Source organism: Heloderma suspectum, chromosome 2, assembly GCF_057233095.1.
Source record: "Heloderma suspectum isolate Gila_16-S chromosome 2, 16-S_ref, whole genome shotgun sequence".
Taxonomy (NCBI): Eukaryota; Metazoa; Chordata; class Lepidosauria; order Squamata; family Helodermatidae; genus Heloderma; species Heloderma suspectum.
The window spans coordinates 377,761,018-377,777,291 of record NC_139459.1 but is presented as its reverse complement, the minus strand read 5'-3'; the positions used below and the strand labels follow the sequence as shown (position 1 = coordinate 377,777,291).

General features: G+C 48.4%; 1 protein-coding gene and 1 long non-coding RNA gene across 2 annotated transcripts in view; both read left to right on the top strand.

The window, feature by feature from the left end:
* LOC146356299 (antigen peptide transporter 2-like) overlaps window positions 1–9,466 on the top strand; it is a 36,926-nt gene extending 27,460 nt beyond the window's left edge. The window contains exons 9-12 of the mRNA XM_084839145.1: window positions 588–761; window positions 2,182–2,341; window positions 5,169–5,305; window positions 7,809–9,466. Of these exons, the coding sequence (XP_084695271.1) occupies window positions 588–761; window positions 2,182–2,341; window positions 5,169–5,305; window positions 7,809–8,000 (663 nt within the window). The 3' untranslated portion in view covers window positions 8,001–9,466. The remainder of the gene's footprint in view (window positions 1–587; window positions 762–2,181; window positions 2,342–5,168; window positions 5,306–7,808) is intronic.
* Window positions 1–16,274, top strand: part of LOC146356295 (uncharacterized) — an 867,031-nt gene that overhangs the window by 716,953 nt on the left and 133,804 nt on the right. The gene's annotated exons all lie outside the window — the stretch shown is intronic.

Sequence of the window (16,274 nt, the reverse complement as noted above, 5' to 3'; positions counted from 1 at the left end):
GTAACTGGGCTGGCAGGAGCAGACATCCTGCCCCCCCCCCCCGCGCTCTCTGAAAATGCTACACAGAGGGTTGGAGGGACCTGCTGAATGAGCTGAGCTGGGGCACCCCCCAAAATTGTGCAGCGGCACTTTCCATGAGCAGAGCCCTGCTGTCCACAGAAGGCAGATCCTGGATCCAGGCCATTGGGAGGAAATCCCCCATTGGTGGCAGTGCCCCCCACCCCAGCAAACACCAGCTTCAGAAAGGGATTCTACTCAGGACCGAAGCAGGGAGGAAAAAGTGACACCCCCCCTCCATGCCTGCTCTGATCCCCTTAAGTATTAGTCCCTCCAGGTGATGCAGTGCACATTTTTTAGAAACTTCATGTTTAAGTGTTGGCCCTGACATTCTGCAACCTAATTACCTAGTAATCTGCTTTGTGTATGCATGCTTATGCCCCATAACTTTTCCTGCTAGCCATGCATATCTATTATTATTTATTACATTCACAACCCACCTTTCCTCCAGGTAACTCAAGGCAGCGTGTGTCGTTCTTCCCCCATTCTTCTCTTTTCTCTTCCCACCATCCCTGTCCTTTCCCCTGCAGAACGTCTCCTTTGAGCTCCACCCCGGGGAGGTGACGGCGCTGGTGGGTCTGAACGGCAGCGGCAAGAGCACCTGCGTGGCCCTCCTGGAGCGGTTCTTCGAGCCCCAGTCTGGGGAGATCCTGCTGGATGGGGTCCCGATCCGGGAGTACAAGCACAAATACCTCCACAGACAGGTGAGGAGCCACTGAGCCTGGCTGAGAGCAACAACCTGAAACCTTTGCCAGCATACATGTGTGAGGCTTTCAGGTGCCACAAGACTGCTGTAAGAGACTGCCACGGCTACCCCTCTGAAGCCCAGTATGGAAGCCCCTGTCTCCTCCTAACCATGAACACAAGTTGTGGCTGTCAGTGGTGAGGGAAAGGCAGCTTGATTTCTCTCCAGATGGGAAGCGTATCTGAGCAAGTGGCAGAACATGGTTGAACATGGGGGGCGGCTGGCACAGTTCAGTGCAGAGCCCACAGAGCTTTAGTGGCCCATGACCAAAGCCAATCTGGCTCTGTTTCAAACGCCTCCTGAAAGCGTACTTGTTTACTGATCATCAGGGCCTTGCTCCATTTTACTGTTTCTTGTATTGCTGCTTTTATTTATTTAGCTTTGTCACTGTAGCTGTACTTTTTTACCAGCAGTGTATTTTAAACAGTGATTTTAAGTATTTTTGGATGTTAACTACTTAGAGATTTTATGACAATAAGCAGTATAGAAGTTTTATTAATAAATAAAGCCCATTATTCAGAGATGAAGGACCCAGGCCAGGAAGCAGTGAGGTGACTTCTTTTCCTTGTCTTTCTTCTCTTTCTCTTCAGCCATATCTTTTCCCCAGTAGGGGTAAAAACCATCCCCGGCTTCTCCAGGTGGGGCTGCGCAAGCCCCCTGTGCCTGGGGCCCCAGAGAGTCACTGGCAACCATTAGGCAATCCTGAGCAAGACAGACCCGTGGTCTGACTCGGGACAAGGCGGCTTTCTGTGTGCCTAAGGCCCTCTCCTCACCTGTCGCCTCCTTGAACTTGCAACCTCCCCCCCCGCAATTGTCACAGAAGCACACAGAACATATCACTCAACCTCAGGAAACTTCCTTCTAATGTCCTTACCCCCTGAAAATATACATATAAAATCATGCCAGGGCTCACTGACTGACCGGCATTGAAATGCTTCGGGACTTTCTGATGAGTGGGAGCCCTAAAATTAGGCACATAATTAAACAAAACAGAACTGTATAAAATAAAATGTGTAGAAAAAGAAGCACAGGGACAGAGAGAGACTCCATTCCTGTGCCACATATGAAGAACCCTGTTGGGTCAGATCAAAGATCCATCCAGTCCAACATCAACTTTCGTAGAGCAACCAGCCAAATGCTGGAAATATTATTTATTTATGCATGCACCACCCAATAGCAAAAGCTCTCTGGGTGGTTCACAAAAATATGTTTGCAAGGGCTATCGTAGCAAAATTATTTGCTTGTAGAATTTGTTGTTTCCTTTCTTGGAAATTGCCGCGGAGCGTTGACACTGGGGGAAAACATCCAGAATGACCGAAAATGAAAAGAAGCAGACCTCTGCCTGCTCCTTGGGATGCATTACCTTGTTCTACCTGCAGGTGGCACTCGTGGGTCAGGAGCCCATTCTTTTCTCTGGGTCCATACGGGACAATATTGCCTACAGCATGTGGGACTGTAGTGAGGTAGAAGTGACCAAGGCTGCAAAAGACGCCGATGCCCTGGGATTCATCAGCGAGCTGGAAGAAGGGTTCTCTGCAGGTGGGCGAAATCTGTCATCTCCCCGCTTACACGCACTTCCCCTCTGCAAAACTCCTCTTTCCTCCCAGAAAACCCAGCCATCCTGATTCGCAGCCTCCCATAAGCTTTCCACTCCTATTACCCGCCCCACGGGAGTAACTGGGGGTAAATGACAAACCTCACCCCAGCACATGATTGGCTTTTCCCCAATGCTAGATGGCTACTAGGTTATATGGCTTTTGTAAGGGGTTAGACGCAGTGGCTTAGTGGTTAAGACGCTGAACTGCAGACCGGAAGGTCGGCAGGAAAGCAGTTTAAGACCCAAGTGCCGCATGATGGAGTGAGCTCCCATCTTCAGTCCCAGCTCCTGCCAACCTAGCAGTTTGAAAGCAAGAAATTGCAAGTAGATAAATAGCTACCGCCTCGGCGGGAAAGGTAACAGCGTTCCGTGCACCTCGGTGTTCAGTCCTGCCGGCCACATGGCCACGGAAGCGTCTTCGGACAGCGCTGGCTCTTCGGCTTAGAAACGGGGATGAGCACCGCACCCTACAGTTGGACACGACTGGCTGGGGACACCTTTTTAGACAAATTCACGGGGGATAGGCCTATCCACATTCATTGTAGCTACAAATGGCGCCTCTATCTTCAGAGGAAGTACAACTCCGGGCAGGGATGGACAGAGCTGTCAAGCTCAAGCTGGCTCATTTTTCTCGTTTTTCACACATTAGGTTTGTTCCATCCCCACCATCCATTGTGCACATTTCTCAAAATATACATGTTTTTGAATGCACTTTTCAAAGAACAGACTTTTTGTTTTGCAAGCGATTGCTCCCTTAAAGTGTTTTTATGCACTTATCTGTAATGTTGTGCATTCTTTGATGCACTTTCCCCTAATATATGCACTTTTTACTTCTGAACTTCATCGCAACATTTGGAAAGTATGAATATTGTTTAACTGTGTTCCAGCTCATTGATAGGAACAAATTTCTCTCCCATCCCATACCAATGAGTATCAGAAGTTGAAGACAAATAAGAGAGGCAGGATGTTGCTCTCATGCCCTGCTTATGGGCTTCCTGGAGCACCTGGTTGGCAACTGCTGGAAACAGGATGCTGGGCTGATCTTTTGGACTGATCGTGCGGGAGCTTTCCCTGTGTTCTTATTGCTGGGAAGTCTGGTGTGACTTAGAGCAGAGTTGCCTTACACAGAAAAAGCGTGGCAACACAGCATTTAGTACTGGAGGTAATAAAGGCAGGCTAGAGCCAGTTTAGAATAAGTTAAACATACTTCATTAGTGCTTTTATACACCTTGTCAGAGAAGGCTACCTAATACTGTTTAATGCAAGCACCCCGTAACGCTGGGTGCATGAGTGTAAGTGAGTGAAGGCTTGAGATAGGGTTACTTGCTTCCTTTCTGGAGAGACCACATGGCACTTGTTCCAGAGGCAAGAGGAAGGAGGAGGAAGGGGACGGAGAAGGAGCAGGAAAAAGGAATTTATCAGACAACAAGGAGGATGAACAAATTCTAGTCCCCAGTTGGCCACGGAAGCTCACTGGGTGACTTTGGGCCAGTCACAGACTCTCAGCCCAGCCTACCTCACAGGGCTGTTGTTGTGAGGATAAAATGGAGAGGAGGAGGATTCTGTAAGCCGCCTTGGGTGCCTTGCAAGAGGAGAAATGGCGGGATATAAACGCAGTCAATAAAGAAGTATTGCCCCCTAGTGTCTGGAAGCATGCGGAGTTGTTCCTGTTATTCAACACTTATGGCTATATGGCTCACAGTAATCCTCCCTCCCTCAGTGAGCCACACCCAATGAGCCAAGGCCCCGCCCACAAAATGGAGGGTGTCTTGCTTGGGAGGCCTCCTCCTTCCATGCCACTTCTCTTACACCAGGAGTGGGCAACAGGGGCTCACGGACCGCATGTGGCCCCCACACCTCCCCAGTGCAGGCCCCGCCACCCTCAGAATTTGAGGAGACCCCCCCATTACATTTTTTTCCACAAACAAACTGGCATCTGGAGCTGCTGCAGAGCACCCAAAGGATCAAAATTAGCTTGTTTTCAGGCAAGCTCATCTTGACCCCTTCGGTGTTCTGTAGCAGCTCCAGCTCCAGATGCCTTTTTGTTTTTATCCCCCCCTTCCCCCGTTTTTGGCAAGTGTGTGGGGAGGGGGGCTACTCAGAGCTCTGAACGCCCAGTGCAGCTGCACATTCTCCGTAGGTGCAGATGACCAGTCCTACAGCTCTTCAGTAGCGTTTTTGGCCAGTTATGGCCTGCAGAGATTGCTCTAGCCATTTCCTTCTCCATGGTCTGTCCCTCCTCTCTAGGAATCACTTCGATCACTTTTGCCCTTCCCTTTCCACACAGCATTGCTTTAGTATCCATTTCTCTCCCCCTCCCCCAAATTGCAGGGCGGGGAGTCATGACTGGGACTGCTGCCGCAATTGGGGGGGGGGGTTAGCCCTTTCCTTATACACCATGTCCTGGTGGAAATCATCCCCAACCCAACATTTGGGGCTGGGGAAATGGGGACATCCTGGCCTGCCACAGAGCGTTGTTTGGATTATGGATGCAGAGTTGCTGTTCTGTTTCCAGACTGAAGTGAAACAGCCACAGTTGGATGCTGCTAAACGACCAATGTCTGGAACACCTTATGTCCGTCTACCCATTTCTCTTTCCCAGTTCCCTTCAGAGAGAGAGCGCCCAGGAGTCCTAGTTTCAGCGCCATCCTCCGTTCTGTAAGTCAAGGCCTGCCCTTTATTGGGAATCCCCTTGCGGCACTGCCATTGTGGCAAAAAGACTTCAGAATGTTTGCTTGACTCTCTTTCCACCTCTTTTTGCACCTGCAGATGTGGGAGAGAAGGGGGGCCAGCTGTCTGTGGGGCAGAAGCAGCGCCTGGCCAGCGCCTGGGCCCTTATCCAGAACCCAAAGGTCTTGGTGCTGGATGAAGCCACAAGTGCCCTGGATGTGGAGAGTGAAACTGCAGTGAGTGCAGGTGGCAGGAGGGATTTGAACTCATGGCCGGGCAGGGCTAGATAATGTGAGAAGTGTCAGCTGTGGGTGAGTGAAATGGCTTAATTCAATTCTTTTTTTTAAAGGATCCTGGCCTCCAGAGTTCTTCCTGGAAACATGTGAGGGCTCCTCTCGGGACACCGAGCGCTAAATCCAATGTTGCGAGAGTGGACCTCCACTTGCACAGCGGGAGTTTCCCTTGCCCGCCACCCCCCTGCATGACCTGAAATCTGCTCCCGAGGTTCCCTCAATCCTCTGCAGCAGCTTTGGGGGTGCACCCTGGGGGGCTGCAGGGGGAGGGGGAATTCGATCTGCCAGCATGTTCCAGTGGAGGAAGGAAACCATTGGATAGAACCTGTAGGGTGTCTCTCCTGCATAGGCAGGTTCACCGGACACACTTTATCTACAACACCCCCAGTGCATACAGAGACACAGACAAGTAGAATCAGGCAAGCACAACTGCCTGGCCCGGGAGGAGCATTTAGTAGACTTTCATTCTCAGTGATTGGAGGTGTAAAGGTAGTTTCACATTACCCATATTTATACGCTGGCAGGGACCCGCTGCTCTATACAACACATGTCAAAGCACGTCTCAGTTTCAGCATGTGTCCTGCTCTAGATTGAGTCTTGGCAGTTTGCAAGCAAATACAGGGGACTATAGAATAGTCAAGTTGGCAAGCAAAGGGTCAAGCACACAGGTTTCAGTCCAAGGAGGTTTAGGCTAAGGCAGGAGTGGTCAAAATCCAGGCAGAGGTCAGAATGCAGGCCGGCCGGCTGGCAGGCAGGGAGGATCAGGCAGCAGCAGCAGCAGTAGTCAAGGTAGCAAGCAAGAGGTCAAACAGTAAATCAGTCAGGTGCGTTAGGCAGCCCAGAAACAGGGACATCAGGCAGTCCAGAAGGTCAGGGAACCGAGCATCCATCGCAGGGCACAATTCAGGAGGCACCGCAGAGGCTGGATGGACCAAGTTGTTCCAACCCTGGCTGGGTTTCCAGTGAAGGCTTTTAAGCCCAAAGCCAGCCAGACTCCACCCAGAGCTCAGCTGCAGCAGTCAGAGCTCCCTTTCCAGAGCCTACTCCTGAGGAGTCCCTTTCTCCTGAGGAGACCTCTTCTGGAGGCGAGCACCTCTTCGCACAGGAGCCCTGCTAGGCTGTCGCTTGAGGCAATGACGTTCCTGGGGGTCAAGGGGTGGCTCAGCCTCTGCCTCAGGGCAGAGTCCCTCTCTCCTGCCGGGGATGGCCCAGCAGCCACTTCCCCTGAGGGCTCAGGCTCCTGTGGGTCTGGGGCAGTCCCTGGTCTGGGCTACCCTGGGCTTCTGGGGCCTCTAGCTCCTCCTTTAAGGACTCCTCCAGTCAGGGCAGGACAACATGTGACTCAGGAGAGACCTTTCAAAAGGGATAATGATGCTTCGGAGGAGGAGCAGAGTGTAGGTTACAGGGTACGGAGTGTATGTGGCACCCAGTCATGTGAAGCGCTTGCATGTTCTGCACGGTGCAGTATTTCTTAATGGAAGGTGTCATCTCTGAAGCACTCAGAGCTGCGTACGCTCCAGCTGTCCTTTCTACCAAGGACAGTCTGTGTTCTCTGGTCCCCGACCCTGGCAGGCTGCTGCCCCTGTTTTGCTAGCTGGGAAGGTGTTGGGGTCATCTCTGTAGAAAATGTGTTTGTATGCAAACTTAGAGAAATGTGTGCGAGGGGCAGAGGCAGTGCTTCAGGAAGGGCTGGGGAACTGGTGGGCTCCAGATGTCTACAGGTTCCCCACCCCCAGGAACCTTGGGGTGAGGTGAGTGTCCTTACATCCATCAGTGAAATGTTGGAGGATGTGGGACTATTTCCCCCCCAAAGCCACTTTTTGGTAGTTTGAGGAGTTTGATCTTTGTAAATGATGATGCAAACTGACCCAATCCTCACTTCCCAGCTTAATGTGCAGATTGGAACGCAATTATCCTTCGGATTTTGCACTCACCAAAATGCATTTAAAATGTATTTTAGGATAAAATACTTTTGGAAATGTGTACGTTTAGCCTGGCCGCAGCGGTCCATGCACTGGCAACCTTGAGACTGGATTCTTGCAGTCTGCTCTGTGTAGGGCTGCCTTTGAGGTTGGCCCAGAAGCTGCAGCTGGTGCAAAGTGCTGCAGCTTGGCTGCTGAGCGGGACAGCCTACTGCCGGGAACATCTTACGGCAGTTCTTCGGGCCTTGCACCGGCTGCCATATGCCACCGAGCCAAATTCAAGGTGCTTGTGTTGACATATAAAACCCTACATGGCTTAGGAGCTGGAAGCCATGGTTCCCCATCTCTGCTCTTTATCAGTGCTTTGTATTATAATTATTATCTAACGAGGAGGCTGGAGGAGAGTCTGTGTATGGGAAGGACAGGAGCCACAAGAAGCTCCGTGATGCTCAGCAAGACACCTCTCCCCGCTTGTACACCCCCCCCCCCATGGATCTAATACGCATCCTTGCTTCTTCTCATAGATCCAGCAGTCGGTGCTGAACGGCCCAGCTTGGGCAGTGCTGGTGATCGCTCACCGGATGCAGACAGTGGAGAAGGCACAGAAGATTGTGGTGCTAGAAGGCGGGGAGGTTGTTGAGGAGGGGACCCATGCCATGTTGATGGACTGGAGGGGCCCCTATTACAGGCTGGTGCAAAAGAGCCAGACAGAGTGACTTCTGAAGTGATGGTGGGGATTTTGTGTGGCCAGATAACTGACTGCCCTTTTTTGGATGCCAAATCTAGGTTTGGAAAGAAAGGTGGGCACAGGACCAGTTTTGTAGACAAAGAATGACCCAGAGGAGAAACTGACATGTACAACACCTAGTGCACAGCAGTCAATATGCAATTGCTAAATTGTAGTCATTTGGGCAAAAGGATGTTAGACGCTAGTTTGGGGGAATGCAGAGGAGGATTTAAGAGGGGGGGTACTTTTTGTCCCTGAATGTATTTTGGAATACAGTTCAAAAGGAGGGTAGGCATGTTAGCCCTTTGCTGCAAGAACACCAGAGTCCAGCAACAAAGACGTTTGTGGCATATTTCTAAGGAACTAATACAATTTGTTAATTTGGACATGGTCCATGAGGGAGACCTAAGCTGTATCTTTAGACGACTGGATGAGAGAGTCAGTTTTGGAATGCCCCAAAGCCTCATTTCAAACAGACCTTTACTCCATATGTGTTTAGTCACTTATTGATCCAGTCTGCACATAACTGTGGCAAATCGTGGGTTAATTAACCCACGATTTGCCATGGTGCATGCCAAGCACATTCCATGGCTGTTTTGAATATTCATCCCCCTGATTGGGCCAACTGGGTGTTGCTATGCAACATCCAAACCTGGACACGATAGATTAATCATGGGTTAAACAACCCACAGCTAACCTACAACTAGTAGTTAGGTTAACTGTGAGTTGCTTAACCCACAATTAACCCTGGTTTGCACATAACGACAACCCAGAGTATGGGTTGTTGTTGAACTGTGAGTTGTTATTGAATTGTGGATTGTTATTACGTGTGAACTATGGCTTAACTCTGAGTTAACAACCCAGGAAAAGAACCCATGATTTGTTGTTGGGTTGTGAATTCTGGGTTGTTTGTGATAAACAACCCATAGTTAAACCATAGTGCAGGGTTTGCTTGTAACTACAACCCAAGATTCAACAACATCCTGCGATTCAATGACAACTGATACTCAACCCATATTTAACACATATTCTGGGTTGTCGTTATGTGCAAACCAGGTCATAATATCCGGGTTCAGCCATCCCATAGTGACGCCCAACTGGGAGCTGAATATTCAAAAGGGTTGTCAAATGCTCCCACCATGGTAAATCATTATGTGCAAAGAGCCCTATTTTCTCTATGTACATCTGGAATCTGACACCATTCCAAATCCTGACTTTTGTTCACCTGTAGATAAAGTACTTAAAAAATGACTGAGGCAGCTTAGCATCCTGCGCTTGATTTTCCAAACTTGTGATAGCAAGAAACTCAGATTTTGTAAAATAAAGTAAGCAAGTGTGACTGTTGTCTGAAACCTGTGTCTGCTGGGGCTTACGCAGAACAATTAATAATACCTCATAAAAATCTAGCAGTAGCAAACTTAAATTAGAATTAAATTAAATGAGCAACTGGTCTGGGTGGACAGGGGAAAAAATAGCAATTAATCCTCCCACCCAGGGCAGAGAATACAGGCACTGACTAAATAAGGGCTTATTTAGGAATGGCCATACCACTGAATTTGTTGTTGTTGTTGTTCAGTCGTTCAGTCGTGTCCGACTCTTCGTGACCCCATGGACCATAGCACGCCAGGCCTTCCTGTCCTGCGCTCTCTCCCGGAGCGTGCTCAAGTTCATATTCATTGCATCCGTGATGCTATCTAGCCATCTCATCCTCTGCCGTCCCCTTCTCCTTTTGCCTTCAGTCTTTCCCAGCATCAGGGTCTTTTCCAGGGAGTTTTCTCTTCGCATTAGGTGGCCAAAATATTGGAGCTTCAGCTTCAGTATCTGTCCTTCCAATGAGCACTCAGGGTTGATTTCCTTTAGGATGGACTGATTTGACCTCCTTGCAGTCCAGGGGACTCGTAAGAGTCTTCTCCAGCACCACAGTTCGAAAGCATCCATTCTTCGGCGCTCAGCCTTCCTTATAGTCCAGCTCTCACAGCCATACATTACTACTGGGAAAACCATAGCTTTGATTAGACGGACCTTTGTCGGCAAGGTGATGTCTCTGCTTCTTACTATGCTGTCTAGGTTTGCCATAGCTTTCCTCCCCAGGAGCAAGCGTCTTTTAATTTCATGGCTACAGTCACTGTCTGCGGTGATCTTGGAGCCCAAGAAAGTAAAATCTGTCACTGCTTCCATTTCTTCCCCTTCTATATGCCAGGAAGTGATGGGGCCAGATGCCATGATCTTCGTTTTTTTAATGTTGAGTTTCAAACCAGCTTTTGCACTCTCCTCTTTCACCCTCAACAAGAGGCTCTTGAGATCCTCTTCGCTTTCTGCCATTAGGGTGGTATCGTCTGCATATCGGAGGTTGTTGATAATTCTCCCAGCAATCTTAATTCCGACCTCTGATTCATCCAACCCGGCATTTCTCATGATGTACTCTGCATATAAGTTAAATAAGCAGGGTGACAATATGCAGCCTTGTCGTACTCCTTTCCCAATTTTGAACCAATCGGTTGTTCCATGTCTGGTTCTTACTGTTGCTTCTTGACCCTCGTACAGGTTTCTCAGGAGACAGGTAAGGTGGTCTGGTACTCCCATCACTTTAAGAATTTGCCACAGTTTGTTGTGATCCACACAATCAAAGGCTTTAGCGTAGTCAATGAAGCAGAAATAGACGTTTTTCTGGAATTCTCTTGCTTTCTCCATGATGCAGCGAATGTTGGCGATTTGATCTCTAGTTCCTCTGCCTCTTCGAAACCCAGCTTGTACTTCCGGTAGTTCTCGGTTCGCATACTGCTGAAGCCTAGCTTGTAGGATTTTGAGCATCACCTTGCTGGCATGTGAAATGAGCAACTATTTAAAGGGGCAAAGAGAAATCTACACATTAAAGGCCAACTTGTAGAGAGAAGTCCCAGTAGTACTTTGGCAGTTCAGACTGGCACTGCTTTTGAGTATTTAGGTCAAAACAATTGCCACAAATCAGCTTTGAGAAAATATGGCAGGCCAACACAGAATACACTAGAATTCAAGTGTTAGGCAGCATTGTCTCAATTCTCCATAAAACTGAGTGACTGAAGGAGGTCCATTCTGAAGAAAACAGGGTGGAAGCAACCGAAGAGGCATCTGATGTACAACAAGACAATCTTTCATGCTGGACAGTCCAAGTCCCCCTTGAATGCACCCCTGTCCTCCCTCTGGAGCACCGATAACTTATGCACCCCTCGAACTCCTCTTCAGTTCCTGAGACGGATGGCACAAGGCAGGTGGGGGTAGATGAGGGGGGTCCTCAAATAAAAGGAATGGATGTCAGGTTCTCCGTCTTGAGGCCATGGCCTATTTCCCCTCCCCCTCCACAAAGGAGACCCCCTCCTCTGGCACTCGCCTGTTTTGGGGCTCCTAAATGGCTGGCTTGCTCCCTGCATTGAAGAGGACACCGAGTTAGTTTCTCCCTAAATAGTACCTGTGATGGACAATTCGGGGAGGGGGATGCTTTTCTGTTTGCAAGCTCTGAGGCTTCATAAACTTCTGGGAGGGGGCCAGGATGCACAACCAGAAATGTCTCCCCACATTGGCCTTATGACATCTGTAGTGGTTTCCATGCTTCTAATCACAGAGTCCAGATGCTCTATAGTCAACACAGGCCTGATGGCCACCAGGCAGTGTCCTGCAATCCCAAGGGCTGGCTCCTTGCACCAGATGAGTGGGGTTGGCGAATTTTGAACCGGGTGTAGGTGTGTGTCAAGTGGATTGTGCTTGGGAGATCCAATGGGTGCCTCTCTCTCCCCCCACCCCCAGCAGCCTCAGGGAGAGGCACAATCCCTCCTGCCCTTTTGGGGTGGTATTCCCTCACACTCACCCTTGTTGGAGCTTCGGAGCTTTTTTCTTTTCATTTTTACTGTTAACTAATTCATGTTCACTGTAACAAATGGAAAAATGAGAACAAAACAGCAATTAAAGCCTCCCTCAAACATGATGGGAACAGCAACTAACATTAAGGGGCAGTTACCAGGCTATTCATCAGCAACTCTGCTGCTGTGTCCAAAGGAAGCAAGAAAAGCAACAGAAAATGCAAGCAGGAACCCTTTAATAACACTTGCCAGGGACCTTTGTGGAACAGGATTTACTTGTGACTAAACACTATGGAAGGGTCTTGGTCACAGGGATGGGGCTGGTTGCCAGATAAAATACTGCTATATTCAATGCTAAGTGGAATTAGTTATTTTAATTCCATTTCTAGCTTACTGCAGAAAAGCAATGCCTCAGGGGCACTAAATAGTTCAGTGGGGAAGCAACCCTAGTCTAGTATCTGCTTCCAGTGGTGGACAGCTGAGCAATTCTGGGAAGCTCCCAACATGAGCATGAAGGCCACAGCTCTGCAATTTTGTCTTCCCCCCAGCAGAGATACACTGCCACTGACCACAGAGGTTCCTTCTAGCCATCATGGATAAAAACTGTTGACAGCCCTCTTCTCCTCCATCCCTCCATCTGATATCCCTTTGAAGCCATTTAAGCTTCAAAGTTTAAGACTTGGATTCCTGCATTGAGCAGGGGTTGGACTCAATGGCCTTGTAGGCCCCTTCCAACCCTACTATTCTATGATTCTAAGCTGGTGCCCAGCACCCTAGCTTGGGGCAACAAATTCCAGACATTCATTTTTACATTGCCTGAGGAAATACTTCCTTCCATCTGTCCCAGTGCTGAAGCCAATCAATTTCACTGGCTGATCCCAAGCTCCAGTATTATGAGGGAGAAAAATTCTATCTGCTTTCTCCACCCTGTGCAGAATTTCACAAATTTCTCTCATATCCCCCATATGGTATTTTTTCTACCCACCCCCACACCCCTGACAGAAGAACATAATGACATAAGAATAATTGTGTTGGGTCAGACCAAAAGCCCTTCACAGGGATGGGGAACCTCTGGTCTATGGACCTAATCTGGCCTACAGAGGCCCCCCTTCAAGCCCTGGCTCCTAAAAGAGTCTCCTAAAAGAGTTCCACAGCTACCTCAAGGTCATTGGACCTTATAGCCACCCACCACTCTCTGACAGTGGGATACAGAATCAGAGAATAGTAGGGTTGGAAGGGGCCTACAAGGCCATCGAGTCCAACCCCCTGCTCAATGCAGGAATCCAAGTCAGAGCATCCCTGACAGATGGCTGTCCAGCCTCGTCTTGAATGCCTCCAGTGTGGGAGAGCCCACCACCTCCCTAGGTCTTTGGCTCCATTGTCGTATTGCTCTAACAGTCAGGAAGTTTTTCCTGATGTTCAGCCGGAATCTGGCGTCCTGTCACTTGAGCCCATGATTCCGTGTCCTGCACTCTGGGATGATCGAGAAGAGATCCTGGCCTTCCTCTCTGTGGCAGCCTTTCAAGTACTTGAAGAGCACTGTCATATCTCCCCTCAGTCTTCTCTTCTCAAGGCTAAACATGCCCAGTTCTTTCAGTTTTTCTTCATAGGGCTTTGTTTCCAGTCCCCTGATAGTCTTTGTTGCCATACTCCGAACCCTCTCCAGTTTGTCTGCATCCTTCTTAAAATGTGGTGCCCAGAACAGGACACAGTACTCCAGATGAGGCCTAACCAGTGCTGAGTAGAGGGGAACTAGTACTTCCCGGGATTTGGAAGCTATGCTTCTATTAATGCAGCCCAAAATAGCATTTGCCTTTTTTTGCAGCCACATCACATTGTTGGCTCATATTCAGCTTGTGATCGACAACAATTCCAAGATCCTTCTCGCTTGTAGTGTTGTTGAGCCACGTATCCCCCATCTTGTAACTGTGCATTTGGTTTCTTTTTCCGAGGTGCAGAACTTGGCATTGATCCCTATTAAATGTCATTCTGTTGTTTTCTGCCCAGTGCTCCAGTCTATCCAGATCACTTTGAATTTTGTTTCTGTCTTCCAAAGTATTAGCTATCCTGCCCAATTTTGTGTCATCTGCAAATTTGATCAGCATTCCCTGCACCTCCTCCTCCAAGTCATTAATACAAATGTTGAAGAGCACTGGGCCCAGGACTGAGCCCTGCGGTACCCCACTCGTTACCTCTCCCCAGTTGGAGAAGGTCCCATTGATAAGCACTCTTTGAGTCCGATTCTGTAGCCAACTTTTGGATCCACCGGATCATTGTTTCATCTAGCCCACTTTGAGCTAGTTTGCTCATCAGGATATCATGGGGCACTTTGTCGAAAGCTTTGCTGAAGTCGAGGTATATGATGTCTACAGCATTCCCACGGTCCACAAGGGAGGTGACCTGATCAAAAAATCAGATCAGATTCTTCTGGTAGGACTTGTTCTTGACAAATCCATGTTGGCTACAAGTAATCACTGCGTTGTTTTCAAGGTGCTTCCAGATGGATTGCTTTATCATCTGCTCCAGAATTTTCCCAGGGATTGATGTCAGACTGACTGGTCTGTAGTTCCCAGGTTCCTCCTTTTTACCTTTTTTGAAGATAGGGACAACATTAGCCCTCCTCCAGTCATCTGGCACTTTACCCGTCCTCCATGATTGCTCAAAGAGAATAGACAGCGGTTCTGAGAGTTCTTCTGCCAGTTCCTTTATTACTCAAGGGTGCAGTTCATCTGGCCCTGGAGATTTGAACTCATTCAAAGTAATGAGGTGTTCCTTGACCATATGGCTATCGATCTCAAGCTGCAATCCTGCCCCTTCAGCCTGTACTTGGCCTTTGCCAGGGGGGTCATAGACCCTCTTTTGGGAGAAGACTGAGCCAAAGTAGGAATTGAGCACCTCTGCCTTTCCTTTGTCATCTGTTATCATTTTGCCATCATTTAAAAGCATCTATCTTCCTTCGTTCAGCCTTCCTTATGGCCCAGCTCTTGCAGCCATAGGTTACTACGGGGAATACCATTGCTTTAACTATGCAGACCTTTGTTGTCAGTGTGATGTCTCTGATCTTAACTATTTTATCAAGATTTGTCATTGCTCTCCTCCCAAGAAGTAAACATCTTCTGATTTCCTGGCTGCAGTCAGCGTCTGCAGTAATCTTTGTGCCTGGGAAAGCAAAGTCTGTCACTGCCTCCACGTTTTCTCCCTCTAATTGCCAGTTATCAATCACGCTGGTTGCCCTAATCTTGGTTTTTTTGAGGTTTAACTGCAACCCAGCTTTTGCACTTTCTTCTTTCACCTTTGTCATAAAGTTCCTCAGCTCCTCCTCGCTTTCAGCCATCAAAGTGGTATCATCTGCATATCGGAGATTGTTCATGTTTCTTCCAGCAATTTTAACTCCAGCTTTGGATTCATCAAACCCAGCACGTCACATGATGTGTTCTGCGTACAGGTCGAATAGGTGGGGTGAGAGTATACAACCCTGCCATACTCCTTTCCCAATCTTAAACCAGTCCGTTGTTCCGTGGTCTGTTCTTACCATTGCTACTTGGTCGTTATACAGATTCCTCAGGAGGCAGACAAGATGACTTGGTATCCCCAGACCACCAAGAACTTGCCACAATTTGTTATGATCCACACAGTCAAAGGCTTTAGAATAGTCAATAAAACAGAAATAGATGTTTTCTGAAACTCCCTGGCTTTCTTTCTTTATTTATTAATTAAATGTATTAATCGCCCATCTGGCCGGTCACTCAGCCACTCTGGGCGATGTACAACAATAAAAACAGTTTACACAATAAAATTCGACATTAAAAACATCACATTTCTAAAATTACCCTAGCCCACCCCAAATGCCTGCCTGAACAACCATGTTTTTAATGCATGGCAGAAGCTCATTAAATTCTGACAAAATGTGGTCCACTGGAGAAGGAAATGGCAACCCACTCCAGTATTCTTGCCAAGAAAACCCCATGGAACGTATCACAAGGCTAAAAGATATGATGCCGGAAGATGAGCCCCTCAGGTCGGAAGGTGTCCAATATGCTACTGGGGAAGAGCAGAGGGTATTTCCAAGTAGCGCCAGAAAGAGTGAAGCGGCTGGGCCAAACCCGAAAGGACACTCAGCTGTGGATGTGTCTGGTGGTGAAAAGAAAATCCGATGCTGCAAAGAACTATATTGTTTAGGAACCTGGAATGTCAGATCAATGAATCAAGGTAAGCTGGAGGCGGTCAAACATGAGATGGCAAGATTGAACATCGACATCTTGGGAATCAGCGAACTAAAATGGACAGGCATGGGCGAATTTAATTCAGGTGACCATCATATCTACTACTGTGGGCAAGAATCCCTTAGGAGAAATGGAGTAGCACTCATAGTCAACAAAAGGGTGGGAAAAGCAGTACTGGGGTACAATCTTAAAAATGATAGAATGATC